Source organism: Zingiber officinale, chromosome 10A (assembly GCF_018446385.1).
Source record: "Zingiber officinale cultivar Zhangliang chromosome 10A, Zo_v1.1, whole genome shotgun sequence".
In the NCBI taxonomy this organism is placed as follows: Eukaryota; Viridiplantae; Streptophyta; class Magnoliopsida; order Zingiberales; family Zingiberaceae; genus Zingiber; species Zingiber officinale.
This window is the reverse complement of record NC_056004.1, coordinates 5,631,374-5,657,969: the sequence shown is the minus strand read 5'-3', so window position 1 is coordinate 5,657,969 and position 26,596 is coordinate 5,631,374. Positions and strand designations below refer to the sequence as shown.

The window sequence follows — 26,596 nt, the reverse complement described above, 5'->3', positions numbered from 1 at the left end:
TCAAAAAAAAATTTCTAAAACATAATAAACGTGATAAAATTTTGCTTGTTATTCCTCTTTTTTGGGTGCTAATTTAGAATTATTAATTTTAATCACTATGAACTTTTTAAAATTATTAATTTGGTCACTAAGATGTTTAAAAATAATTTAATGAACAAGTCAATTGTATTTTTTATCAATTTCAAAATGCAAACTTTGTTTCAAATCAATTTGGATCTTTCAGAATTATTATAAACAGAATATAGATACTTTCTTATATTCAACAGAGTTTATTTTAATTAAAAAAACAAAGCCACTGGCCTACTGATTCAACTGTTTGTCTGAGTTTAAAAGCATTGTATGTGGCAACGTGATCGTTTTCCAGACGTCTATAGATGGCAAACGAGAGAAGCCTGCCCAGCAATGTCCAACAACTTTACTTGCTCAATTTGGCAGGTTCAAAAATCAAAACGACCGATCAACTAGGAGCCAAGAGGCCAACTTCATTTGCACATTTAGTTTAGTTTTCAATTAAAAATCATTTTCAATTTATTTTCCGAACAGAGCCAATCAATCTGACTCAAGACCATGCCTCAGGGAAATCAAAGACGATTGTACTAGGCCAATCAATTTTCTACTGGTACTGAAAGAGATGGAGATAAGGTTGAGGGTGTCAACGTTTAGTTTACATGGTTACCTAGTACATGAGGTTTACTTTTCCAAATTTCATATTAACACGGAAAGCATAAAAATATTTAACAGGAGAAAACAGAGGAAACAAATAGAAGAAAATTGCCTATATTTTTTTCTTTTTCCCAACAGACAAGAATTGACAATAAAAGAGAGCAAACTAGGAGTCTGCGACACAAATTGTTTCCTTTTCTTCAGAGTTAGGGAGAATGACATCCAATTTCACTACCATGATCACACGAGAACAATGAGTAGCAGATATCAATGACAATAAGAGGAACCGCCTACACCCTCGTGGCAAAAGACCACAAACCTTTTGTTAAAGATTGTGACGATGTTGAAAATGATATACTTAGCTAGCCAACAATGGCATGTCAAGATGAGTAAATGACCCACTGCTCCATTGTAGTTCAAAGTGCCAAACTTCCAGACAAAAACAAACTAACAAAAAATGCTAGCTTTAACCAAGCAATGCATTGTATATGTACATAAACTTTTCTTTGATTGTGGTAAGAAGAGCATGATCATGACAGAAAGGCTATCAATCCCTTGTTGGAGCAAACACAGAAGGCGGTGGGAAATGACGAAAAATATGCAAATCAGACACACAAAAGACTTTTTTTTTAAGGGTTTAGCTTCTTTATTTCATGGCAATCATTCTGGTTAGAAAAAGGAAGAGCTTACTGTGATGTTAGTGATCACAAGTTTGCTAAGGGAACCTGCTATGTGCTTACAATTGGCTGGCTTTTCTTTTTAGCTGTACTAGATGCCCTTGCAGGCTGCATTGCTTTACCTGTTTCACAAATTCATATAAAAGTTGGGAAGTTAAACATGAAATGATGGGGGAGAAAAGGGGGGAAAAAGTGAGACTTGCATGCATAGCTGCCGCTGTGGACAAGAGATTTCTTGATTGATCAAGTAGTGCTCTTTCTTGTGCCGCCAATTTAGTAATGTCAGATAACAAGATAGTAGTTCCTTGTACCTGTAAAGAGGCATTTCTGACAAATTACACCATGTTTGTCCCAACTAGCCACACAAATTTTGTATATAGTGAATTTGCAACAAAAAGTTTGAGTTTGATGTCAATGAGATGTGCAAAATGGATACTATGAGCAAAAGGATGCTGCTCAAGATTTTGAGACTCCATCAGGTACATCAGTCCTAGTAGAAAATCCTAAATTGTGATGTGGAAGAAAGACTTAATCATACGTGTGAATCAGCAGATAGACAGCTTAACTCAAGAATTATCATTTATCATAACTGTTAATAGCAGTTAACTGAACCTTGGATTTGCTTACACATATATTCCATTCAATGGTTTTGGTTTTCTGAACAAAATCTGAAGAACATTCCAAAACACAATCACAAACATCAAAAACTAGTGTAGAAGAGATAATCACCTTTGATAATAGGGAGCGTATTGAGGATCCCATTGCTTGCATCATATCAACTGCTGAACCAACACTGTCCTTAAGTTCCAAGATGTCCATCTGTGAAGCAAGACAATTATATTCGACAAAGTAAACATATCTATTCAACTCATTATGTTTGTTATGTAAAATCAGATAAATACAAACCTTGGCACCACTAACAATAGGTAGGCGGAGAGTGCTAGCCTTTAATGCTTCAATTGCTCCCAACAATAAACTTGAATGCTCTGTGTCAATGACTGACCATTCTTCCAGATAGGCCAACTACATTTACAAAGTTGGACGTGAGTTCATAGAACTGAATAAATAGCTAAACATATAGGAAATACATGACACAACTGCAAGTCTCACAGAAAAGGAAAAGATTCTAAGAATTCTTAAGCTCCCTAAAGAGTTGAAAACAGCTGAGGAAATATACAAATCCATACCATGTTGTACACTCATTGGATGGGTCCCAACTTGCTCAATGATTGTTATTAGCAGTATAAACGTATCATAAGGTTATTGCTTGCAGGTAGTGATTTCCTATTTTGAGTTCATTTCATGTTATATAATTGTTGGTTATCTTATTATCATTTATCATAGTGCTTGATCTGCTCAGTTTTTCCTTGATGACTTTTTTCGTTGCTACTGCAGGATCACAAGGGGAAGTCATTTTGGGTTCAGGTGAGTTAAGATCTAACAGTTACTAGGTGCAGAATCAAAAAATGATTCGCAGTGTATTTTGTAGAATTTTTACTATTATTAAATTCCATTGTCATTTATTTCTTATCTATGTAGTTAGAGTTCGTTTTCTTTATATTTTCAATCATTCATATCACTTCCACTTATTGCTAGTAGAGTAAGGAACTTGTGTTTAATTAATGGTTCATAGTTCATCTGTCATGAGTAATGTAAGTAATTTTTGGTTAATTATGCAAGTTCGATTTTTCTTATGGATTCTCATTGTGAAAACTTTTAAAAAATAGTTAATTAGAAATCTTTACATCTTGTTCTATTTGGAATGGTTGATTGACTGAGTAGGTGGTGAGCTAAATTGTCATTTGACCGGTGGAGACCCACTTGGGATGTGACAGGATGAATACAAATTTGGATTTGCAGGTTTAGCAAAAATTAGATAAATATGGTTCTATTGTCAGAGATTAAGCAATTGTGGCTTGAATCAATACTAATCAAGAAACTCCAGTGAACATCCAAGCTGGAATTGTTTCACAATAGCCTGAAGCAACTTAACCTTGGTGACTATTTCGACATATGAGAAAATCTTTTCATAATACTAGATTGGATAATGATAGATCTAGCAACTTTTCAATAAATATATCTAACTGCAATTAGTTAATTATCTTGTCCCAAAATATTCCTCACTTATTTTCTAATTATAAACTAAGAGGGGAATAGATCTTGTTCGCTTCCATCATAACAATGCAGCCTTGAATCTAAACTGTAGTTTGATAAGTGGACAGCAATAATATCTTATCAAATAACTATACATCGAGCTAATAGTCAGATTCTTAAATACTAAAAATTATAATAGACCATGTTAAAACTAATTGAAAGCACCAAATATGATCACAAAATCATGATCAGAATCCAAATACATTATAACTAGACATATGCTGACAGACTTGAATAGACATTTCAAAAACAAAGATAAACTAAGTTTAAGATAGATGTACTTGTTCTTTAAAGATGGAAGCCAGCTTTAAATTTTGTGTCAGAAGTTGTAGCTCGATCCTTTTAGTAGTAATAGAATCACGCAACTCTGAGGTTGTTGTCCATGCATTGTATATATTTTTCTGTAAAGATCAAATGAGACCATTAGCTAATAAAGCACAATGTATGTAGATTTGACACTCCATAACAATTTGGAAGATTAGTGTAAATTGTTAATAGAAAGTCATGTTCATCCATTTCCAATTTCTTTTGCCTAAGACATGAAACACTGTCCCTTTACACATTATATTAATTAATGTCCCTTTACACATTATATTAATTATGTTTAACTATACACGTGATAAATAAACATAAACATAGATTAAATCAATCATCTTATTCACATTTAGTCTATCTCTATATAAATTAAATTGTCTTCAACTAAACTAGCTTGGTCTAAGAGAGTGACTTGAATAATAATACACAATGCATATTCATATGTGCAGTAGTGAAACAATGTGGCAAAAGGTGATTTGCTCGCCCCCAGCACCCCCGCCAACCAGTCCTTAGGATAACACGGAGGAGGTAAATCACGGGTGACTATTAGCCATTAGTGCAAGTGGCCAAGGCATGGGGGAAGGCATGCTCGAACGCGCCGAGTTTCAACCCCAAGATCTCATGGTGACGCATGTCTCAACCACCGCACCGCCCTGAGCGGACTACAGTAGTGAAACAATGCATACAAATATGTGAGCAGTGAGCACATATTGAATGCACTGCTTTTTTAAGATAATGAGAGTTTTTGTGTGGGTTGTGAGTCTCGTGGCAATTATGAAACCGAAGCTCTATGTTATGTTGGAACCTAAATGCAGAAAATGAGTACGAGGGCAGCAACTCAGTGAACCCTAGGCCTCTGAACCTTCATCATTTGCAGGGGATCCTTGCCACAATGCTCGTGGCATGTGCCTCAAGAAAATGCCAATTACATAGGTAGGTGCATAGTTTATAGAATCGCGATCCTACGCAGAATCGATTTAGGGTCAAGATCGGATCGTAGAATCGTACGATCCTACCAAAAACCCTTAAAATCTTATCATACATGATTAATAATTAGAAAAAAAACCTAAAAAACTCATTTATATATAAATAAATAACTAATTTTGTATATATATGCAATCATTTACACTCAACACCTCAAATTACATTACTACATGTACAAATTTAAATTAACTTGTAATTCAACTATCATTCTCTTATAGTAATAATATTTATATTTTCATATCACAAAATGAAAAAATATAAAAATTTTATTAATACAATAATAATAACACATTCAATGTCACAAATATTTCCTTGGTTTATAAGATAATTCAATTTACAGGCCAACAAAGCACCTGACATATATAATAGAAGCTATTGAATCCTTTAATTCAAATATGAACGTCGGAAATAATCTTCTAAAGACTGGTTGATGCCACACAATATTAGATAATAGACATCCAAAACCTCATTATTTTGGGGAAAAGAAATGACAGAATATTATTGATAAAAAGCTAACTCAAAAATAGTTAAACATATGTTTAAATAATTTAAAACCCTAATAAGATGAAAAAAAGATAATAAAAAAATATATAAAATCTTCTAGACATTTGAAAAGGATTTAAATGATATTTTTTGGGTTTGAAATAGGGTGGTTAAGGATAAACTTTGAAATTTATTAAAGATCTTTGAACGAGCTTTGATTTGATATATTATAGGCCCCGTGGTTCAATCCGAGTCAAAAGTTATGATCTCTCAAAGCTTCCACCGATCCTGCTCCGATTCTGCTCTGTTCCTACTGATTCTGTTCCGATCCTACCGATCCTGCTGCAATCCTACTGCAAAACTCGATTCTGCATGATCCTGAATCGATTTTGGGTTTCCAGATCGTAGAATCGTACGCTCCTACGATCTGGATCGCGATTTTGCAAACTATGGGTAGGTGTATCATGGGCAATATAATTAGTGTGTCATCACTTATGAGACTAGGCTTTGCATACAATGAGTCGGGAACTCTATACTTCCCATGCAGTTAGAGCTTGGTCATGACAAATATTCTATCAGAGAAATCATTTATGCTGTGCTGGTGAATATGGAACTTATTGTGCATCAAGGTGAATATTTTGTTCAACAAGGACAAGCACTAGTATTGAGAAAACTACTTGGCGGCTTCTTAGCCTCTGGACACAAACATCATCCATGTAGGTTTTTGTATCCAGTTTGTGTTGAATGTGGCTGAATGAAGGTGATTTGTATATAAGTCGGGTAAATTGTAATGCTCCAATCAATCTTATTCATCCTGTATTGGGGCCATGCTTCGCATACTAGATGAGTTACAATTCACTTCTCACTGCTAATTAGTGAATATTCTCTTTATAGATAGAACCCACAAGGTTTTTGACTTGGGTGGTGACAACAACTGAACAAGAATCTTCCTTTAAAATTATTTTTAAATTTTGTTATCCATTGTACCCTAGCTATAAGCTCCTGAAATAGAATAATCACGTGCCATTCTTCCTAACTATTTAACTTGACCAAATAGCCTCCTTAGTATCGTTTAGAATTACAGAAACACCCTGAAATTAATAGGCTATATGCAATCATAACCTCTTAGCTCCTACGACCAGATCTCTTTTTGCCCTGATCACAGTTGTTAATTTCAGTAACTTTTGCATCACAACTTTTCTTGCAAGGAACTTCAAAGGATTATTTTGACACGTCCATACCACACTTGGGATCTTCCTAAATCTCAGCAATTTTCAGCTTCTAATTATTCTCTCATTTTCTTATGATGCAAAAAACAGTAGTCCATCTTTAGCATCTCCAGGCTGCTAAAGTTTCAAGCCATGTGTATTTATGACAACTATTCAACTATATACATTTACACAGTCAATGCAAAACACCAAGCTGTTAAATTGTGACCTCTTGCAGTTTATTTTAAATTGTTTTCAGAAATAAAGTTCATAACATTTAGCCACAATTTCCAGTTTGGATGGGCTTATATAGCAGCATTGATAAAGCAATTTAGCTTCAATATTTATGGGGAAGCCATGTCTTTGATCAATGCTGCAACCTCCCCTTCTTCTTCCATTATAAAAATCCTAATATTTGCTTTCATGTCCATGACTACCATTTGTTTTTTCTCACCCAATGGCGTTACCCCAAAGTCCCTAGCATAAACGCCATCCACACACCCTTCAGCGCCCCTTACCCTACACTAGGTGTCATGTGATGCCCACAACCTTTTTCTAATCCACCACATTTGTCACACCATTTTTTATTGCTTCCACACCAACTGCATCCTCCACCATCACTCCAACTCTAGACTTCTGCTTTGATCTCCTTGACATTGAGACCTCCTCCATCATCCACCACTCCAGATGCCCCTTCTTATCCTAACTCCTATCTTCTTGATTGTCTGGAACATTCTTCTTCTCTAATTGCTCTAATAAAGACGGTTTCACCATCTACTTCCTTCTTGAGGCAAAGAAACCAATTAATCTTAAGTTGCCTATAGAGCTTCTAATTGTGGTCACGTCTACTCGAGAAGAAGCAAAGAGAAGGTCAAGTAGGTGGCAACTGCAAGGAAGAGAGTCAACAAATCTCCTCCACTAATTGTCCCACAAATCATGTCCCCTCATCCTGATGGATGATCTCATGATCTTGCATACATTCTCGTCAAGTCTCTTAGCCATTGCACTATTAACTTCACCTTTGTCAGGTCTTTCTGAATTTTCTATTTCATGCAAAAAAAAAAAAAATGGATATAAGAATCTCTATGCTCCAACTTGAGTGGAGGTGGAAGAAATTTTTAAAATTAGAATTATTATAGTTATTTTAGTCGCGCATTATATATTTAGTTATTGGATATTATGATTGGGTTCCTATATAAGTGATTGATAGTTTTCCTTTATACAACACAGTATTAATATACAACCCCTCTCAACATGCACAGCTTAGACAGCTGAGTGATCATGCGAAGTACTTACAAGTGTTCTCACATCTATTCTCAATATTCACATCGGTTGATTTGGTCTGCCTCAAATAGTCAATCTGAGCTTTGCTGCTCTTCAAAGGATTTATATTCAAAGGCTTCATAGAATATATAAATCCTTGGAATCAAATTAGAAATGACTAACTAAAATAGGAGATCAAAAGCACAACTACAAAAGAACAGTACACAACCAAGTTCACAATCATGTTTAACAGAAAGGACACATGAAAAATTAGGGATATTATGCTAAGATTCTTGTCATCATTTAAGGCTGCAAGTAATGAAAATGACTAATAAAATATGGTCCTTTGGTCAATAAATTTCAAGGCAAAACTACATTCATTCTGGAAATCATATGACTGGATGGAGGCCAAAGATAATAGAGAACTTGTTTTGAAGAGCAAGTAAATTTATTTTCAGAAATCTTAAACAATAACGAATGCATAACATCTATCATGTTCCAGAAGCTAGGTAACACAAATAACTCCAATAAAAACTATCAAAGATATACAGGTAACTAATCTTAAGAATATTTATTACCTCTATAGTTAATTTCTGTAGTATCAGTGAAGCATTGGCCCTGGAATTAACACATCGCCATTGTAAATGTCGGTTATCAAGCAACCTCAACAAGTGAGCCTCCTCAATCCGGTTCTCCCCTTTCTTTGCCCTGCGCACTTCAGCAGCAAAGCTTATAATGGAAGGAGCATTGCCCGCACGAGCAATTGGTGAGGTACTCATTGCTACATTAGTCTGTGTCCGTTGAGGGCTAGACATGCCCCTTGATGCCACGAGCTTACTAGGTGAAGGTGGTCTCATGGGTCCCCGAAGCGGTGAAGAAGTTGAACTTGGATAAGACAAGGGGCTATCAGACAATTTCTTTGTCCCACTCCACTTCGGTGCCGCAGACTTTGAATTTGGCGAAGCGGAACAAGGCTCTGGGTATTGACGCAACCGGCTGTTTATTTCTTGCCTATACCTGGCTGGTACACTGATCCCACGGGAAGTCACCTTTGCCCTGGAAAGAGCACTGAACTCAGGTGTACCAGAATTACTCCCAGAGGAAACACTGTCGGTATCGGATGAAGCTGAGAGATCACCCCCATCAAACGATATCCTCCTTGTACTATCGTCGAACAACATCGTCTGGTGGAGCAACCTGACGGTGGCCAAGATCTGTTCTTTTTTCTCGGAGGAACAGCTCGAGCTCCTCATCAACGAATTCGATGGCAGGGCTCGAGAGGCGGGCCATCGGTGGTGGCTATCAAAGGGCCTTGAGTTCTCCAAATGATCACCAGTCTTCGCTGCAGCAGAAACGGCGGCAACAGGTCGCCGCCGCTCTGGCGTGGGGGTGCTAGGGGAGACGGTCTTGGCGCGGCTGGTCTGGTAGAAGAAAGATTCACCCTGGAACGAGACCGAAAGGCTCCGTGTCGTCGTGCAGAGAGTGTTGGCGGACACGGAAGGTTCGGCCTCCCTTGGCACGCCACGGCCTGCAGGCGTGGAAGGTCGAGCCCGATCCGCGGAGCAGGATCGCTTCTGGGAGCTGGATTGGCGCAATGCCGGCGGCGTCGACGGCCGGGAGTTCGCGAAGGGCGACGGAAAACGCCGAGAGCTCGACGACGAGCTCGGAGAAGAGAAGTTACTGGCGGCAGAATACGAAGTAGAATTCGAAGAGGCGGAGGAGGAACTAAAAGAGGAGAGATTGCGGGAGCTGATCTCCTTGGTACGAGACCGTCTCACCGCGTCACCAGCATTGTCCTTCTCCGAGGGGATCAAGGGCAGGCGACAAGGATTCTGGGGATCTTGGCGACCTGGAGAAGGAGAGCTGCTCTTGCGTGGTTTCGTAGGGTTCCGGGTGGCGGCTGCAGCAACCACCATGGATCCAGTCGCAGATCTCGCTCGATCTCCCTCTCCCTTCTCGAATTATAATGACCGGAAGGTCCGGAAGCCAAGGAGGAAAGGGTCGGTCACATCACACTGCGGAGCACCAGACCGTCGTCTTCACTCTCCCTGGAGCAGCAGCCTCCACGATCAGGAAGAGAACGAGAGAGAGAGAGAGGCTTTGCTTTGCATCTCAAAGATTAGACTTGTTCTCTTTCTCTCTCTATTTAGCACAAAACACGCAGTACATTTGTAAGCTTAGTGCGCTGTTGCTGCTGAGCAATGCAAGGCTTATGTTATATGTCTTAATTCGGATGGGTGGGATTGAATTTGCATTAGATTGATTTTTTTTAAATTTTAATTTGAATTAATTTAAAATTCATAAACTTGAATCCGAATCCGATCGGTATAGTAAAAAAAACCTAAATAATAATAATAATTTAAAATAATTTGTTACTATTTTTTTATAATTTTTTATTTTTATCTTAATACTTAATTATTATCATATTAATATTAATTTTTAAAATAAAATTTAATTTAATTTTAAAAAATCTACTAAATTCTAAATTCGGATCCGACCTCGAATCTAATCCAAATCTGATTAAAAAATTTTTAACCTGAGTCTTAATCCGAATTTATTTATTTATTTTTGGATCAATTTGAATCGTCGGATTTATTTGTGACCCCTGACTTATGCCGCCTTGCCAAGATAAAGACCAGACCAGAGTGTCTCTGGAGAAGACTTGGTTTACGACCCAAGAATTAGGCATTTTTAGCCGCAAGTGAACTGAGATCGTACTCCGGACGCACTGGAAGGGAGGCATAAGACAAAGGCAACACAGAATGGCACCAGTGAGCGTCACAGGAACTGTCATAAATGGTGACACGGAGAGGGAAGCCCCAGTCGCGTGGCATGGAGCGAAGGGAACGCACCCTTCTGAATTGGGCATCGATGCTCCATGGGTTCACATCTCAGCTTCATCCGGCTGCAGTGACCTAATCCAAAAAAATATGTAAAACACTAATACTGCAGTGCATCCAGCTTTGGAGGTCTAAAGAGCTAGAGCCCTAGTTGGTTTGAATATTGATAGATTGATAATGAGTGAAGAAATTTCAAAAAGGAAACAGGAAGAAAGAAGACCAAATTTAACCGAACCCTTTGACTAGTTTTATTGGCCCACTTACTAGTATTGGATGGAACATAAAAACAGACTATTCATTATCGATTTAGGTATAGAGGTCAAGCCGAGCAGTAGTTGAGGCAGTTGATTCTCTTCTTATCACGCAACTTCGTTTAGGATCTTCAACTAATAATTGGACTCTCTTTTAAGTCACCAATAAATACATGTCTTGCAGCAGTTGCATTTCTAGCAGAGTTGGCTGATGACTCCACGTCATTTGCAACGAAATCTAAAGGGCGATTGTCAAGATTCGGTCATTAAGAATGTAGCTAGCATTAGGTGTGTTAGATTGTTGTTTTCAGCTACATTAACTGGCATTGCTTAGCTTGCAAATGCAGCTAGCTAAAACTGAGCAAAAGCTCTCGTCGAGTCTTCTGCCAAGTGTCAAAGTAACTAAGTAGATTATTTACTTTTGCCATAAAATTTAAAACTAGTACAGAGCTTGATAAATAAAATTAGGGCTTAATTGAATCTTACCAATCGCACGTCATGATTTGTTGACTGGCACATGCAGAAACTTTTGTTTATCTTGAATAGAAAAATATGCTACAACGTGACGGTGGATGAGTCACTCTTTTCAACTTACACTAGTAGAATTCTTGATTTTCTTGAGTGAAAAAAAAACACTAGAAGTTGACTTTCGAGCTCACCGAGGAGATCTCCGGGAATGAGGGGCACGAGGCTCGATCGTTGACCGAGGCTGACCTCTCGCATCTACCATCCCAAACTGTTGTTGGTGATCGAACCTTAAAACACAAGCATTTCATTGTCAAGAACTTATAATCTTACACTAGAAAATTGTTAGCTCGTGAATTATTGAAGTGTCTGTTGTTCGTCGTGTTAACTGAAAAAAGATGATTGCTAACTCAAAAGGCATCTCAGCCATCGTGCTGCTGCTTCAGGACTTCAATAGAATAAAGAGCCAGTACACTGTACACCACTCAGTGTATTAGATTAAGATGGCGGGGTTACCATTTGTCACTAAAACAGTAGTCACTTCCGTACAACATCATAGTTGTATAAAGCAAACCTCTTTTCAATTTTATTTTTTCAGAAGAAAAGGATTGCTATGTATAGCAGCAATAATCAGAAGAAAAAAAAACGTTTTCTCTGAAGTATCTTCATTCCAGCGAGAGCTTGTGCGACTCTGTGAACATTCCACCACCATTAACTTTTGGCCTCCAATCTGATCCTCTTTACAGGTTGGTACAGTTCATCCACCTTCCCTACTCTCCCTCCTTTTCTTAGGAGACATCCAACCGCCATTATGACGTGTGGTCTCAAGCACCACAGTGAAAATCTTTTGTTTCTCTCTAGAATTTCAGGGTCTTGATTTTTTTTTTAATGAAATGTTGCTTAATTTCTGTTTGTCGCTAGTCCAATGAGCTATTTAGTTTCATTAATAAACCCAATAAAATTTAAAAAGAGATTAAATCCAATAAAAAAAGAAGATTCATATAATAAACTTCGCTAAGTGATATCGTTATTTATTGAACGTGAAGGTTTATTATTATAGTGAAAAGATGATTATACTCACCTCATAGTCTGTCTTAGATTACACGAAGGAAAGTAAACCATAGAATATAAGCATATGTCAAGTGCCTAGAGGGTGGAAAGAATTTTTTTTTCTCCAAAAGTATGCATCCATTAAGAATTAACCCCTTATTTCATTGTTATAAAACTGCCACCCTTAATCAACTGGTTGGCCCTGCAACAACCAGCAGGTTCACTAGAAACGTCACATAGGAAAAAATGTCTCAAAAATTAAGCAATAGCAGATCATTTCTGACACTGCATCTCAAAGCTTGGCGAAGCAACCAAATAGTGCATGAAAAATTTCCATGCCAACTAGCGTAGGGAACTAGTTATACAAAGCAAAGTTTAACATGGCCGTCGATGTCCAGCATAGGCACTTGCAATTTTAAAGATATTATTACAAATCTGCGGATTAGTCTACTCCACTAGCATTTTGGGCGTGGTTTGTCCTAACTTGAGAAAAACTAAGACCCAGCAAGTTCAGATTACACATTTAGACAAGATTAGTGCAAGGAGCAACAGTTTGTTCATGGGGATCCATTCTTAGGGTGGAAGGGTTGTGGAGGCGGCACAGATCTTGGGTTGTATGGCATAAGAGGAGTTCCATGTTCAATTGGACCATGATCAATGGTTGCTCTTGAACTTGGAGGTGTACCACGATAATCAGCTTTGTTGATGCTTGCTAGATCTCTATCATTTCTGATATTGATGGTGAGGTATCTGTTAACCTGTGAAAAAGGTTGCTAGTCAGTAACACAAACAAGATAAGAGAGGTGATAAACAAACGGGGATTTGAAAATTCTTCAGTCCTTGGTTAAGCCATGCAAAAAGATACATTCGCATGTCATATTCTACCAACTAGAATTTAATAATACAATATCTTGTTCTTCTCTTTTGATAAAACACATCAAGCAAGAACTGTGGTCATCATATGAAATAGAATGGCTTGCTAAGTCATATCAGTTGGCAATGCATCAATGAGCTTATCTGTGTTAAAGAATATCAAAAACTGTACAATCCAAAAGCTTAATTATTAAGAGAGGATTCATTATGTTCTAATGCTTTAACATCCTCAATGCTTGTTGGATTATGAGGCGTCATAAAATAGTAGATATTGCAATGTTAATTGTGAAAAAGATACAACACAAAAACTGAGGTAATATCAACAGACAAGCTAAGCTAGGGGTTCAACTGTTGACCTGCTTTGGCACCACATTTGCGATTAGACTAGGTCACCGACAATCAAGAAAAAATAGAGAAGGCACAGTCCATGAGTTTAGAGTTTAACTACTTAAGATTTTATAGGAGTTCAAGGACTTATGCATTTATGTGCTGGAGATATAGTGAAGAACCTATAGCTCAAGTAGTTAATGTCTTTTATTTTTTTAATAGTTGATGAGTGGAGCACCAGTTTATTTAAATTACCCTATCTCGGCTAATAATTTTCATCAACAACCTATAGCTTGACTAGTAGATTAGGTAGTTGGCTAGCTGCACTGTTTTGTAAGCATGTGTTTCATTTCGGGAATCTTATGAAAGCAAGTCTACCCTTTGATACATTTGAAAATAGGGTGCGCACTCTGGAATTTTGGAAACCTAAGTGAGCCCTTTGGTAAAAGGCTTGTTTTTTTCATGGAAGATTTTAGTTTCAAACCTCTCCTTCTCACTTACCTTTCAAAGAAAGAAAGTCTCTTTAAGCTTGGTTGGGTAATAGAATGCATGCGAATATGTATACTGATGAGTTAATTCAGAAAATTGATGATCTTGTAAGACCAGCTAAACTAGCTCAGTTTTTCGGTTGTACAGGTCATTCATCTATAGTAGTTCTTAGTAGCCTAGAAAAATTAAGGCAAACAATGCACAAGTATGTAATCAATAATGCTGACACTCCATTGACTTACCTTGTGTTTCCTGTTTCTGAAGACGGTCATGGTACTTCTACCATGCGCAGGGATAACTATTACAGTTCCATTGGTCAATGTCAGACCTGAGACTCCACAATGAACAGTGCAGTTAATCATAGAACTATTTTGTCCTTCCTAAGACAACAATGAAATATGAATTGCATGAACGTAAGAAGAATAAAAAAACACATTTACAGGAAGGAAGCGTACCTGCGGCATTGAAAACCATAGTCGTGAAGAAGAGGAATGCAAACAAAGCCCCAGCCACCAGAATCATAGCAAGGAGGCGCGAAGATCTCATCTTCCAACCAATTTCTTCCCCTATAGCGCAGAGAAAAAGGGTACGAAGAACACACACTAAATAACCAAGGAGCCCATGAAGCTGGGATTTAGGGACGACGGAGGCAGACAAGCAACTGAAGCAGGGATTTCAAAAATATTATAAAAAAAACACCGTCGTAGTTGGCTCCCGTGCTCTCCTCCATCACTACCTGGCAGAGACACGGACAACCCGAGGTCGATTAAACGTGAGAGCGTGGGGAGGCGCGCTAGCTTCGGGCAGTGATGAAAGGCACGCACTTGCGAAAGACTAAGACACAGCGCTACGCTACAACAGATAGGCCGCAGGGCGTTGGCAAATGGCAATGGGTGCTCCAATGGGCCGACCGTCATGTTTCAGCCCAATGCGATTACTCGATTCGCGTGGTCCGGCCCGATAATAATCCAACGATATGCTGGCGTTGGGGGAACCCTCAGCCGTTTCAGTTTCCCTTCTCCGAATCGAGCCACCATGGCGGCGGAGGGCAGCTCGTCGACGGGAACAGTAAGAGATCTTTGCCTTCTTATCTTTGCGATCCATTGTGCTAGTAGCCGGTTGATCCTTGTGATTGCTGTATTTCTGATCCTTAGCTCAAGGTTGACGAGGAAGAGTTCTTTGGCGCCGAATCCGGCTGGGTTGAGGGTCGAACTACCTGCGACCACCTGCCATCGTTGTGCTCCGACCTGTCCCAAATTCCTCTTCCCGATTCCCCCTGCACTAGGTTTGCCTCTTCATCAACTTTTGAATATCCGATTCGAGTTTTTTTTTTTCGACTGCAAATCGGCATACACCGGTTCCATGTATCTGGAGATCAAGACGAATCAAGGTAGGAGATAAACCCTAACGATTTTAGAGGTTTTGTAAGGTCCTTCCTCGATTCGAATGGTTCACCATGTCTAAGCTCCATCACCTGTTCGTAATAATGTCTCCGAAACATCATTTAGTTAACTGGTTGTGTTAAATGCAATTTCAGGTGTCATCACCCTGCCGAAAACTGGCTGTGTTTGAGCTGCAAAGATGTTTTCTGCAGTCGTTTTATCAACAAGCACATGGTGAACCATCACCGAGAAACTGGGCACTGCCTTGCTTTGAGTTTCAGGTTAGATAAATTGCCCTCTTTGTCCATGGGCTGATTAACTTAGAGTGAATGCCTGTTTAATGCTTTGTGATTAACAACATCTGGCAGCGATTTATCAGTTTGGTGCTTCAACTGTGATGCATATCTGGATGTTCAGATGATCAGGCAACTACGACCTGTTTATGAAGTTGCCCATCTGCTAAAATTCGGCGAGCGGCCTTCTTTCCGGACATTGGAGATGTAGTCGTAGTCATAGAAAGATGGTTCTCACTTACGCACTTTAACTTCTGCTAGTGGCTAAAATTTTCAACTTTTAAGGAAAGCTCTCTTATCTATTGTTGCTTCCTTCTTTAAAGTGACTACATGATGCTAAACTTTGAATTTTGCTTTAGGAAATAAGTGGGATTGTGCTGATATTTTTCTGTAGAGAGAATTGATACATTAGTTTTTCCAGAAAAACAAATGCGGTTATAATCTGTTTATGTTAGAATGTGAACGGAAAAAAACAGAGGTGGAGACGAAGGAGACTCCATTGTAAATGAGTTTTTAGTCTCACGTTGGGAGTTTTATGACTCTATTATTGGTTTATATTATAGCACATGTATTGTAGTTGTGAATATATGTATGAAGAGAGACTTTCTCTTACACGTAGGTGTGCAAGAGGTGTAAATTGAGGATCCGGATTTGTACCGAATCAAATTAATTCGTGTGCAAGTATAACTTACTATGTTGAATGACAGACAGGTCAAAATAAAATTTGCCTAATCGAATTAACATTTTGTCACTGGAATCTAATTTTGTTATATGCTCAAGTGCATTACGGATACATTAACCGATATCAATGGCGTATTTGAAACCTCTTGATGTTTTGATCCGAGTGAGTAAATGCTTTAAATGGTGATTAATTGGTCATTTAAATGTTGCAAATGGTTGACACTCATATAAAAGAAAAGGCTATGATTCTAAGTAGTTCAAGAAAAGTGATATCTGTTCACTTGCCTTCTTCCATTATTTTTCCCTATTGTGTATTTACTCGGCAGATCCAGACGGGGTAGCATTTAAGTTCCTCTCAATTTACCACGATTACTTATGTTTCATGGAGATCATGGTTAACTGTTATATTTTGAGAAATAGATGACTTATGTAACTTTGAAGTACAACCGGAGCGGGGCTTATCTTGACTTGTTTTTAAATGAATTGATAAAATTTTAACTCAATTCGTCTAAATTGTTTGTCGAGATGGATCAACCTGATAGATCTAACTTAAATTGACGATTCTATTAGCTAGCAAACAAACATATCTTCACAAAAGGAAAGTTCAAAAGATAAAACCTATCTATCATATACTGAACTTAATTGTTAAATGATATTGCATATCCTATTTCAATTCACGTGGGAGATAATTAAATATATGAATAAAAGAGGTGAAAAGAATGAAGGAGTCTATATTGTGAATGAATTTTTAGTCTCACGCTGGGAGTCTTATGGTTGTATTGTTAATTTTTATTGTAGAATATTTATTGTAGTTGTAAACATATGCATGAGGAGAGACTTTCTCTCATGCACATGACTTGACACTCCTATAAAAGAGGAGATCATGATCTTGAGTCATAAGTACATGAAAAGTGATTTATACCTTAGTTCTCTCATTGTTTTTCCATGGTATGCATATGAGGTGGGGATTACTACTTATATCCTAAGAAACAAATGACCTACGTAAAGATGGAGTGAATTTATTTTAAAAAAAACTATTTGAAAGTAGATTTCTGCATCTTCTTTTTCTGACTCAACTTCTACTCGAAAGTAGTGGATACATTTCTTTCAACTCGACATCCATTTAGCAGCACTTGATTTCTACTCGGAAGTACTCGATTTCTATTCGGGAGCATTCGACTTATACTCGACATCGACTTTACTACTGATACAATCGACAAACTTGACATTATTGAATTTAATTTTATAAATTCAGAATATTACTCCTCTGCCTTTGACAAAATTATCCAACAGGTTATTTGTGATCGCAAGTGATCCAAATTCTACATCCGGTGTGATTTGAATGACTAATCCAAATTCTACATTTTTTTTCTTCATCTTGTGTTATTTGTTTCTTTTGTTTGACTGGATTTTGTCCAATTCGATCTACTTTTTTATTTTTTTTTATTTTTTATTTTTTTTTTATAGATGCCCATCTCCAATTCAAATTCTATGTACATGGCGAACAAACAAGTCTGAAATAAACAGGTTCGAGAACCAATCCCGTGTGGATAAAGAGGCATCACCTCAACGACATAACCATGAACACGTGGATTGCAAAGAGATCTATGCCAACATGTGTATGGCCGGAGAATCTACCACTACTTTATCAATATCTCTCTCTTAGGACACCATTGGGCCCCTCCACGGCATCCACCCGACAAGATAAGAGATAGCATTCATCATGCGATGTCTTACTCCTCGCTACACGACAAATGTCTCCGTCCCTTTTATTCGTTTGTTTTTTTATTTCCTTATCAATTTCTTTAAAGTAGACGTAGATATTACTCGGTAATAATGTGACAATTGGTTCAAACTTAATCACTTTAAGGTGGTTTCAAAGGTAGTTGTGTCCAATAATGTTTGATGTGTGAGTTTAATTGATAACAATAGCGTATTTAAAATTATGAAATTTAATTTAAAATGACGCACCTAATTTTTAGATTTATTAAAAAAATGTGTTTATTTTTTTTTTATTCTTTTAGTAAGTGACGTTATATTTAAAGAATGATGCTACTGTTGTATTGGATTTTAAAACATAGTATGACAGTTGTACTCATAGTATGTTATTTTTTAAAATCTAATAGCATTCTTAGAGTATCCAGTTGGTTAGATTTATTATAATGAGATAGAAATCAATTCTTGACATATGTATATTTTTGAGAAAAACTCCTTCCATTAATCATGTAATTTACTTCACTTTATATAATTTTACTTATCTTTATATAATTTATATGGGATGAATGTAATCATCTTTATTACAATTTAAACTCTAATAGTATAATGGTATTATTTTTTGAAATTAAGTATCATAATAATAATATTTTTCAATGCACCACAGTAAAGAAAATAAATATTTTAGAGAAATATAAAAGTTAAGCCCATCTTATAAAAATTCTATTCCTTTAAATGAATCAATTACGATACTTTAAATATAAAATTTAAGATTTAGACATTTAGTTCAAAACTGAAACATTGATTTATGAAATCAGGAAACGATCGCCGTGGTAGTAAAAATGATTATATTCATCTAAGTGTTTTTTATAATCCAAATTATATAAAAAAGATAAATTATAAAGTCAGTTTATAATCAAATAATTAAAGAATGGGAAAACTTTTTTTACTAAGGATACACATTCACAGGGAATGATTGAGTATATGAGTTGTGACCTAAAAATAAAATAGGATTAATAAATTAATTATTTGTCACATAATGCGCCAACTATCGCATGGGGATAGAAAAGAGGGCAAACCCACTTACAAAATATGGAAGCAAATAAATATATCAATTATAGATTATTTATTTTTTTTAAAGTAGACATCTTTTACATGTTTTAACCCCAAATATTTAATCTCATCCTACCATTTTATATAACAAAGCGACAAAGGTATTTGCATGCGATTAAACTTTACGGCTAGAGAATATAATTAACGCATTACCCTCCACTATTGACCTTTATTATTTTTTAACTACTTTAGTAGGTTCAACTAGAACATAGAATTGATACATTAAATGATGACTGATGTGGTGGTGTGCTCCATCACTTCAAGCTACGTTCACTTTGGTGGGGCTGAGTAAAATGGACGGTGAAGACATATTACTTTATTTAAAATTTTAATATTTCTAGAGTTGTTATGCAATGTTATTCGTTAATTTGTGTCATCTCCATCAACACTAATTCAGTTTTTTAGCATATCAGATATGAGTCCAAAATGATTGTTTGATATTTACATACATGAAAGCAAATATGTAAAAGACTCTTTATGAAAAGGAATGACTCTCCATCCTCATCAGCAAGGTTGAAAGTGATAGAGTTGTCTTCTTGGGAGATGAATCAGGCGGCCTCATCAGCATCTACCTTTTACTTCTTCATCCTCTCTAAAAATAATTAATGTAATGGCCTCTTGTACTAATTCTAACTTAGTCAATTCTACTAGCAGTACGAATATTCATTCATTTATTGAAGGTAGAGACGTCTTGGACAAGGCTCACTAAGATATTTATTTATTTATTGTTGAATCCCAAGGAGATTAATCTTTAAATGTAGGCTATCCACTTGCATTTTAACTTTAGAAATCTAATCAAGAGAAAAAAGAGGAGGAGAATTCAAGATAAGTGATCCCAATTTGGGTGATATTAATTTCAATTAAAGAATGACAGTTTCTTTTACAAGGTGAAGGGATGCCGCAAGCCTAAAAGGACAATCAACAGAGTGACTGTGAACACTTGTCGTTCCTTTAATTCTTGTTGTCTGTGCTTGGATATCTTCATCATGGTGATCCCGTTCGAGTTTGTGGAACAATAGATTCCACGAACTCTGCTTTCTGAATCACTGAAAAATAAACAAAATTAGTTTATATAATTGAAAGGGAAAGAAGTTCCAAGTCTTTCTCCAGACTCAATCATAGTCCGGTTAGAATAATTCCATGTCCAAGAATGAAACCAAGAGTCATCCAGGTAAGCCCCCACATGTGTTGTCGACAATTCATATAAACACACAAGCAACTCATCCCCATGATCATGTCCTCCAACTTTTTTTAAGCCTTTTGAATCTTGTAAACTCGACAATTCACTCTTTGATTGGATTAGTACAGCAAGGACAAAACCAGGCCTTCTCCTCCTTGGAAGAAATGTCAGAAGAACCGGCCTTCCTATCATCCTTCCAATGATGCACACACCTCTCATGTGATAATATCCTTGGACAGTTGGATTCATATGTTTAAGCAAAAGGCATGATATAAGACTGTTTGTGGTTGTTGGCCTAATTGAAGCTAAAACTGGTGGCAAATTATTGTCAGAACAAGTAGCAAATAATCTAACTCCTGCTTCAGATCTGAAGCCTTTAAGAATTCAAGGATTCTTCTCCAAAGCATAATGTCATCTCACTTATTTGCTAAATTATCAACTAATAAAGGCACTTATTAAAATACATGCTGAGACAACTGTTGATTTAATGATTTAATTCTTTGCAGTCCAGGATCCATGTGATGTACCATGGCAGATTTAGCTGGTGTTTCGATTATTGGTTTGTTTGTTCATTTATTTATTTTGAGGGAGTCCTGTAGTTTTCCCTGGTTTATTTTTATTATTATTTATCCTTTCCTGGCACTGTCGAGGCATCTTTTCCCTTGATATATACTTGAACTGCACTTGCCAAGGCATTGGGATTTGTTTGGCGTGCTCATGTCATGAGTGACCATTAAAATATTCTGGTGAGAGACTGAGGAGAATCTTCAAATCCTACATCTTCCTTGGCGGATTGGGCATGTTCAGGTTATCATTCCAAGCAAGTTTTGGCTTCAGGTTTTGAGAGAAGAACAGAATTCTGCCTAGGTCGATAAGGAAGTTGTCTCAGAGTAAAGGTGACAGGACGCAGGTGAGGATTGTCTCCTCCAATTTTGGATGCAACTTTTGTGTTATTGAGTTGTTCTTCAGATTGTGCCTTTTTTTTTCTTTGTTGGAGGCTTTTAGCTATTAAAACGATCAGTTTACTCAATTCTCCCGAGGGAACTTTTGCTTTTCAAGATGCAACTTTTCTTGCCTGTTTAGGAGTAGGAAGAAATGAGGGATCTTGCAAAATTAAGCTACTTTTCTTTTGAGGAATATAATCTCCTTTCTTTAATTTACAAATCGTTTTAGTTCTCAAATGGACAAATTCCTTCAGGAAATTGTTTGATCGCTAAAGTTTCTCAAGGATCTGCCACAAATAGATCGATACTGATCTTACCTTTTATTGAACTCTGATAATCACCTAAAAATGAAAAATCTTGATGAAAAATAAGAAAATTGATTCTTTTTTTTCCCCTTTTGAAGTTAGTCAATTTCACATACAGTAGGATTCTAGATTACGAAGTTTAGAAGATCAAATGTTTAGGTGATTAGCTGACACCATCTTGCCCTTATAGCAACCAACATTGGTAGTTGACTTGCAATCTGAAACATATACAGAAGTCAACTGCTCTCGGCATCATTTCTTGGAAGAATAGCCGAGAATCAGGAAAACATTCAAATCGATTCAAGCAGCCGACCTCAATCAGATACAAGGACGATGGAGGGATTCATCGATCAGTATGAGAAAGAACCCATGTCGATGAAAACGGTGATGCTGAAGCAGGAAGAAACTTTTAGACAACAGGTAGGATCGGACATGTTCTCTCACCTCTGATCGATGTAGCAATTGTGCAATTTGAGATTTTCTTATTCATCTGCCTGATCCAGGTCCAGGAGCTCCATCGCTTGTATCGAACTCAGAAGATGTTGATGAGGGATGCAAAACTAGATCGAGAATCCTGGAAACCACTTCACAGTAACTCAAGCCAGAGAACACTCGAAGACAATGAAGACCTGAAGCTCGATGCTGATGAAGAGAGTGACCTGGAGTTGACGCTTGCCACGGGAAGCTACGGAACTCATAGGAAGAAGAGAAGTGCATCGAACACTTCAGAATCAGGATCGAGTTTTTCTTCTTCACCGCGTGAATCAGGGTCTGTGAAGCACCCAAACCCTGACTGGGCAGTGCCAGATGACTCCACGAGGATCGGAGGTGGAAGAAAGGGCACAGTCTTCAAGATTGAGCAAATGAGACATGACGGATTACAGCAGCCTTCTTGGCTCTTTTCATGTAACAAGCAACATGACATGGTAGCTTCTTTTGGATTGTAATAATAATACCACCATATTCAAACTCTCATATGCAAAAGTTAGAATCTCGCATGAAGAACAGAGTGTATCTTCACCATGATTTCTATACGTATTCACCTCGTAAGCATTAGTATCTGATCTATAATTTACAGCAAGATCGGGACAGAAATGAGAGGAGGAAGAGGATACATTTATTTAACACAAGAATGAAAGGATGATCGCACGCACACTAGTGAAAAATAAAGAAGCCGCAAATTTAAGAGATGGAATGCCTCCGATCTTTCGGTGGCTTTGTTCGGGCCTTGCCGGAGAAAGGCCTGGCGCCGTCGGCACCGGAAAAGGGGTAGAGGCGGCCAAGCTTCTTCGACAAAGAATTCATGAACGTCTTCTTCGGCAACGGCGGCTTGTCGGCCGCCGCCATCTTCACCGGTTGAATCTCCGAATCCTTCAAATGCATTTTCATCCTCAGCAGCTGCATTCGCAGGTCGTCGTTCTCCCTCTGCAACCGCCAGACCTCGTCGGTTCCGCCGCCGCTGCGGCTGTACCCCGACCGGATCGACAGCGCGGGGGAATCGGCGCCGGTGAGGCTTCCGCTCATGCCGGTGGTATCTCTGATGCGCTGCTGCTCGGAGTAAAGGACTTGAACTACGGTCTGCACCGGCAGCCTGTCGTTCTGCGCCGCGTGGGCGCAGGCCTCCCTGGACAGCTTCTGGCAGTCCATCAAGCCGCAAATCTTCTTCCTTTCCGTATCCGTCAACGATGGATGAGCCTGGAGAGTTCAACAGAAATTGAGAAATTCATCATCCACATCGATTTCTACGAGTATAGATTGGCCTCTTCCCGAAAACTATAAATGAAGAAGCACCTTAAGGTATATATCAATTGCTCTGTACATGCCGTCTTCATTAATCCTCGCACGCTGCGGCACCAACTCCGCGAGGCCAGTGAACCTCGCGATGGTCAAGTTGGGATCCGAAGCAATCTCCGCGATGTAGCTCTCCATAAGCCGGCCGACCTTCTCCACGTCGATCCGCGGCGGAGAAATGAAGTCGTCGTCGGTGTTGTAACCGCCGCGGCTCCCATTGGCCTCGTGCTCCAGGTAGTTGATCAGTATTCTCTGCACCGTGTCGACGTCGAACGTTGAGTCGCCGTCGACGGTAAACGAAGGAATGAGTAGATCGTCCAGCGCTGCATGACCCAGTTGCAGGCTCATCCTCTTCTCCAAGTCGAGCCTGCAGGCCACGGTGGTGTCCAGGAAAATGGATGCTCGCAAAAGCATCGACAGGAAGCTGACGGACATAGCGTTCCTCTCCCTCGGCAAGAGATTCACCACTGTTTCTAGTATGATTCTCTTCTCGTGTTCCTGCTTCGGGTCGAATTTCTTCCTTCCTCTCCCGAAGATGTCCTGCGTAATCAAGGCCGAGAATATCGATTGTCTATGGAACGGAATTTGATTGAATTGGACAGATCTTTGGGAGGAAGATTAGCTCACCAAACCTCGCAGGGACTTCTGCGCATATAACATGATCACCGGCCCGATATCATACTGCCGGAACCCCCTCGCCTTCATCGCCATCAGTACTCGTTGAAATGTATCAATTCTGAGCACCGTCAGCTCCTCGGCCCACCAATCCACGATCGGCTTCGACTGTGACGACAAAGAAAACCCTTCTTGGAAATTGTCAGTAGTGGTCGACGACGAACCCAGCTGGCTCAGGCTGTCACTGCAGGCCATCAGCGCCACCGCGTCGATGCACCGACTCACCAACTTCACCTTCTCCGACATGGGGAGAAGCTCCTCTGCTTTGTGGAGCACGGTGACTGCAGCCGAGAGACCCGTCAGTGCGACTTCTTCCAAGTAAGCCTCTGTTCTGCTAACTAAATTCCCGACCGAGTATTCTTCCGTCATCTCCAGGTGATCGGCCGCGCACCGGAGCATGGCGATGTTCTCTGCCGTGATCTCGAAGTTTAAGCCATAACAGTACTTGACCACCAGTTCGAAAGCTTCGATGCCTCCGGGCATGTCCGGGATTTCGATCGTCGAGTTATTGGGATAATTGACCTCAGATATTAGCTTTTGGATATAACCACATTTTGAAACCAGGGGGAACTACAAACAAAAGTTACAATTCATCAACGACCTTCTCAAATCATCATCGATCTTCTGCTTATCTAGTTGAGGAACACTGTTCATCTTAAGAGTTTGTTTCTCCGCTTAATTTATCTCAAAACAAATAATGTGTTCATCTTACGGGATAAACTTGTGATTTAGATTCAACTACCTTGTGCAAGGGCAAAATAGCACCTCCCACCTTCACCTCTATGTCGCTTGGGATCTCCTGTGAATAAATCCTGGAGAAAGCAAAGAAAGGATAAAGAGAAACAGACAGGGAATAGCCTGAAAGTAGATGATTAAATCTAGAGGAAGAAGGAAGACAACAAGTCGGTAGTAGCTCAACAAATACACAAATACAGAGATCATATACCATTCGCTAGTTCTCTTCATGGCAGTGGAAAACAGTTGCTTCCTTTTAGATATTGAAGTAAGTGGAGGCGCAGTTCCCTGATCAACTCCCAGCATTCCTGTGGTCTCACCGTTCTTCTAACTCTTATCTGTATTGACTACGCTGTCTTAGCTAAAAAAAGGCAGCAAAAGAAGTGAACAGCATTGCCTGAGAAGAGTGGGGGAAATAGATGGGAGGACGAACTGATGACACTGAAAGATGTGGTGAAGGTTTGATGGAAGAGCCCAATCTCGATCTTGGTTTCTCGTGTGTTTGCTTCCTTACTTTGTCCTGCTCGGAACCAGAGCTAGCATGATTTAACATGTACGAATGCCTTTTGGAGAAAATAGCTAGCAATCATGGATTCGAGTAATAAATTGGTGTTAGGATCTTAGTTTCAGACTTTCAAGCTTCATCATCAAAGCAAAAGTACTTGTGACAACGCATGAGAATGAAATGCACGTTAGCCAAGGAATATGGGTCCGAATGTAGCTTCTTTTTTTGTTTTCGTAAATTGGGGTGTTCTAGAATTACTTTGTATTGAGAGATATTGTTCTTATCAATGAATCTGCCCGTCATTTTCACAAGAAACAAGGGCGGTGGTGGAGCTTGGCTGCATCCAAATAAAAGGTGCCGTGAAAGGTTTTGATAGATGAGGCAACTTTTAAACAGGTTGCATTTATTTAATGGGTAAGGTTAAATGGTTAGAATCTGGCTAGCTAGAATCAATACATATAGGTGTATATATGGGTATTTTAGTAATATCATATGTGTACATTAATTACATGCATGTACATGCATACATTCTAATTGGAGGATAAAAAATTCTAGCTGACCAGATTTTGACCAACTAAAATTACCGTTATCTAACAGTCCAGAGGTCACGCATGGTTTTGTAAAATCCTGATATTGGATAGTACGATCGTACGATTTAAATATTAAATTAATTTTGGATTATGTAAAATTATTTTTTTATAGTAAAATCGATCGGACATCATTACTAGTTTTGAGACATGATAATTTTATTTATTTGAATTAAACTATGAGATTTATAATATATCAAATTAAAATATTTACAATTAATTACAGACTAAAACTCTTAATTTTTTAATTTTAGGCTAAAAAATATTCTTTAAAGATTTTTTTTTGGAGATCCACAAGATTTTTAATCATTTTTATTATTTTTTAGACTATTTTATAATTTAGGTTATTTTTAAATTTTTTAAGTTAGGATTAGAATTTTAAGACTATTTAAATATCTATTAAATTATTTTTAAGTTAATTTTTAATCATCAATATTTCATTATTTATTTTCCCTAAAACAATAAATTTTTGGATGCCAATTATCTATTACTCCTTAGGATAGGTCTTTAAAAGATTATTTTTAAATTTGACGTTCATGTTTGAATCAAATATTTCAATAACTTCCATTACATAATCTATTTTGTTGACTTTTAAATTAAGTTATCTTGTGAATCAAGGAAATATTTTGATGCAATTATTATTATTGTGT

At 38.0% G+C, this 26,596-nt stretch overlaps 5 protein-coding genes across 7 annotated transcripts; 2 read left to right on the top strand and 3 right to left on the bottom strand.

Moving 5' to 3' along the window:
- Nucleotides 1-1,111: 1,111 nt before the first annotated feature.
- On the bottom strand, nt 1,112-9,931 carry LOC122027806 (QWRF motif-containing protein 2-like). The gene is made up of 6 exons (XM_042586814.1): nt 8,326-9,931; nt 3,776-3,895; nt 2,247-2,363; nt 2,070-2,159; nt 1,544-1,651; nt 1,112-1,462 (listed from the first exon to the last, which is right to left on the bottom strand). The coding sequence occupies exons 1-6, from the start codon at nt 9,661-9,663 to the stop codon at nt 1,400-1,402; spliced, it is 1,836 nt and encodes a 611-aa protein (XP_042442748.1). The 5' UTR covers nt 9,664-9,931; the 3' UTR covers nt 1,112-1,399.
- A 2,750-nt stretch (nt 9,932-12,681) lies between these two features.
- LOC122028267 lies at nt 12,682-14,974 on the bottom strand. The gene is made up of 4 exons (XM_042587304.1): nt 14,779-14,974; nt 14,498-14,608; nt 14,285-14,370; nt 12,682-13,111 (listed from the first exon to the last, which is right to left on the bottom strand). Exons 1-4 carry the CDS (start codon nt 14,957-14,959, stop codon nt 12,911-12,913), a joined length of 579 nt encoding a protein of 192 aa, XP_042443238.1. The 5' UTR covers nt 14,960-14,974; the 3' UTR covers nt 12,682-12,910.
- Nucleotides 14,975-15,027: 53 nt separating this feature from the next.
- On the top strand, nt 15,028-16,166 carry LOC122028268 (histone deacetylase 6). The gene is made up of 4 exons (XM_042587305.1): nt 15,028-15,110; nt 15,197-15,327; nt 15,580-15,705; nt 15,793-16,166. The coding sequence occupies exons 1-4, from the start codon at nt 15,078-15,080 to the stop codon at nt 15,926-15,928; spliced, it is 426 nt and encodes a 141-aa protein (XP_042443239.1). The 5' UTR covers nt 15,028-15,077; the 3' UTR covers nt 15,929-16,166.
- Nucleotides 16,167-20,938: 4,772 nt separating this feature from the next.
- On the top strand, nt 20,939-22,628 carry LOC122026914. Of its 2 annotated transcripts, none has more exons than XM_042585652.1 (3): nt 20,939-21,314; nt 21,844-22,073; nt 22,157-22,628. In XM_042585652.1, the coding sequence occupies exons 2-3, from the start codon at nt 21,987-21,989 to the stop codon at nt 22,598-22,600; spliced, it is 531 nt and encodes a 176-aa protein (XP_042441586.1). In that variant the 5' UTR covers nt 20,939-21,314; nt 21,844-21,986; the 3' UTR covers nt 22,601-22,628. The 2 variants fall into 2 exon arrangements, with proteins under 2 accessions (XP_042441586.1, XP_042441585.1); XM_042585651.1 differs by having other exon boundaries at nt 20,948-21,314; nt 21,887-22,073.
- LOC122026913 (BTB/POZ domain-containing protein SR1IP1-like) lies at nt 22,601-25,437 on the bottom strand. 2 transcript variants are annotated; one of them, XM_042585649.1, is made up of 6 exons: nt 25,288-25,429; nt 25,066-25,192; nt 24,862-24,931; nt 24,072-24,689; nt 23,445-23,984; nt 22,601-23,348 (listed from the first exon to the last, which is right to left on the bottom strand). In XM_042585649.1, the coding sequence occupies exons 2-6, from the start codon at nt 25,158-25,160 to the stop codon at nt 22,836-22,838; spliced, it is 1,836 nt and encodes a 611-aa protein (XP_042441583.1). In that variant the 5' UTR covers nt 25,161-25,192; nt 25,288-25,429; the 3' UTR covers nt 22,601-22,835. The 2 variants fall into 2 exon arrangements, with proteins under 2 accessions (XP_042441583.1, XP_042441582.1); XM_042585648.1 differs by having other exon boundaries at nt 25,066-25,437.
- Nucleotides 25,438-26,596: the final 1,159 nt, after the last annotated feature.

Coding starts and splice junctions, on each gene's coding strand:
- LOC122028268 (XM_042587305.1), top strand. CDS start 15,078: ATGGCGGCGGAGGGCAGCTCGTCGACGGGAACA. Junction 15,111..15,196: donor GCAGCTCGTCGACGGGAACA/GTAAGAGATCTT, acceptor TCTGATCCTTAG/CTCAAGGTTGACGAGGAAGA. Junction 15,706..15,792: donor TGCCTTGCTTTGAGTTTCAG/GTTAGATAAATT, acceptor AACATCTGGCAG/CGATTTATCAGTTTGGTGCT.
- LOC122026913 (XM_042585648.1), bottom strand. CDS start 25,160: ATGCTGGGAGTTGATCAGGGAACTGCGCCTCCACTTACTTCAATATCT. Junction 24,932..25,065: donor ATGAAGAGAACTAGCGAATG/GTATATGATCTC, acceptor TGCTTTCTCCAG/GATTTATTCACAGGAGATCC. Junction 23,985..24,071: donor AGAAGTCCCTGCGAGGTTTG/GTGAGCTAATCT, acceptor TTGATTACGCAG/GACATCTTCGGGAGAGGAAG.
- LOC122028267 (XM_042587304.1), bottom strand. CDS start 14,959: ATGACGGTCGGCCCATTGGAGCACCCATTGCCATTTGCCAACGCCCTG. Junction 14,371..14,497: donor TATGGTTTTCAATGCCGCAG/GTACGCTTCCTT, acceptor GTGGAGTCTCAG/GTCTGACATTGACCAATGGA. Junction 13,112..14,284: donor TCAGAAACAGGAAACACAAG/GTAAGTCAATGG, acceptor CCTTTTTCACAG/GTTAACAGATACCTCACCAT.
- LOC122027806 (XM_042586814.1), bottom strand. CDS start 9,663: ATGGTGGTTGCTGCAGCCGCCACCCGGAACCCTACGAAACCACGCAAG. Junction 2,160..2,246: donor CTATTGTTAGTGGTGCCAAG/GTTTGTATTTAT, acceptor CTTGCTTCACAG/ATGGACATCTTGGAACTTAA. Junction 1,463..1,543: donor CCACAGCGGCAGCTATGCAT/GCAAGTCTCACT, acceptor TTTGTGAAACAG/GTAAAGCAATGCAGCCTGCA.
- LOC122026914 (XM_042585652.1), top strand. CDS start 21,987: ATGGAGGGATTCATCGATCAGTATGAGAAAGAACCCATGTCGATGAAA. Junction 22,074..22,156: donor AAGAAACTTTTAGACAACAG/GTAGGATCGGAC, acceptor TGCCTGATCCAG/GTCCAGGAGCTCCATCGCTT.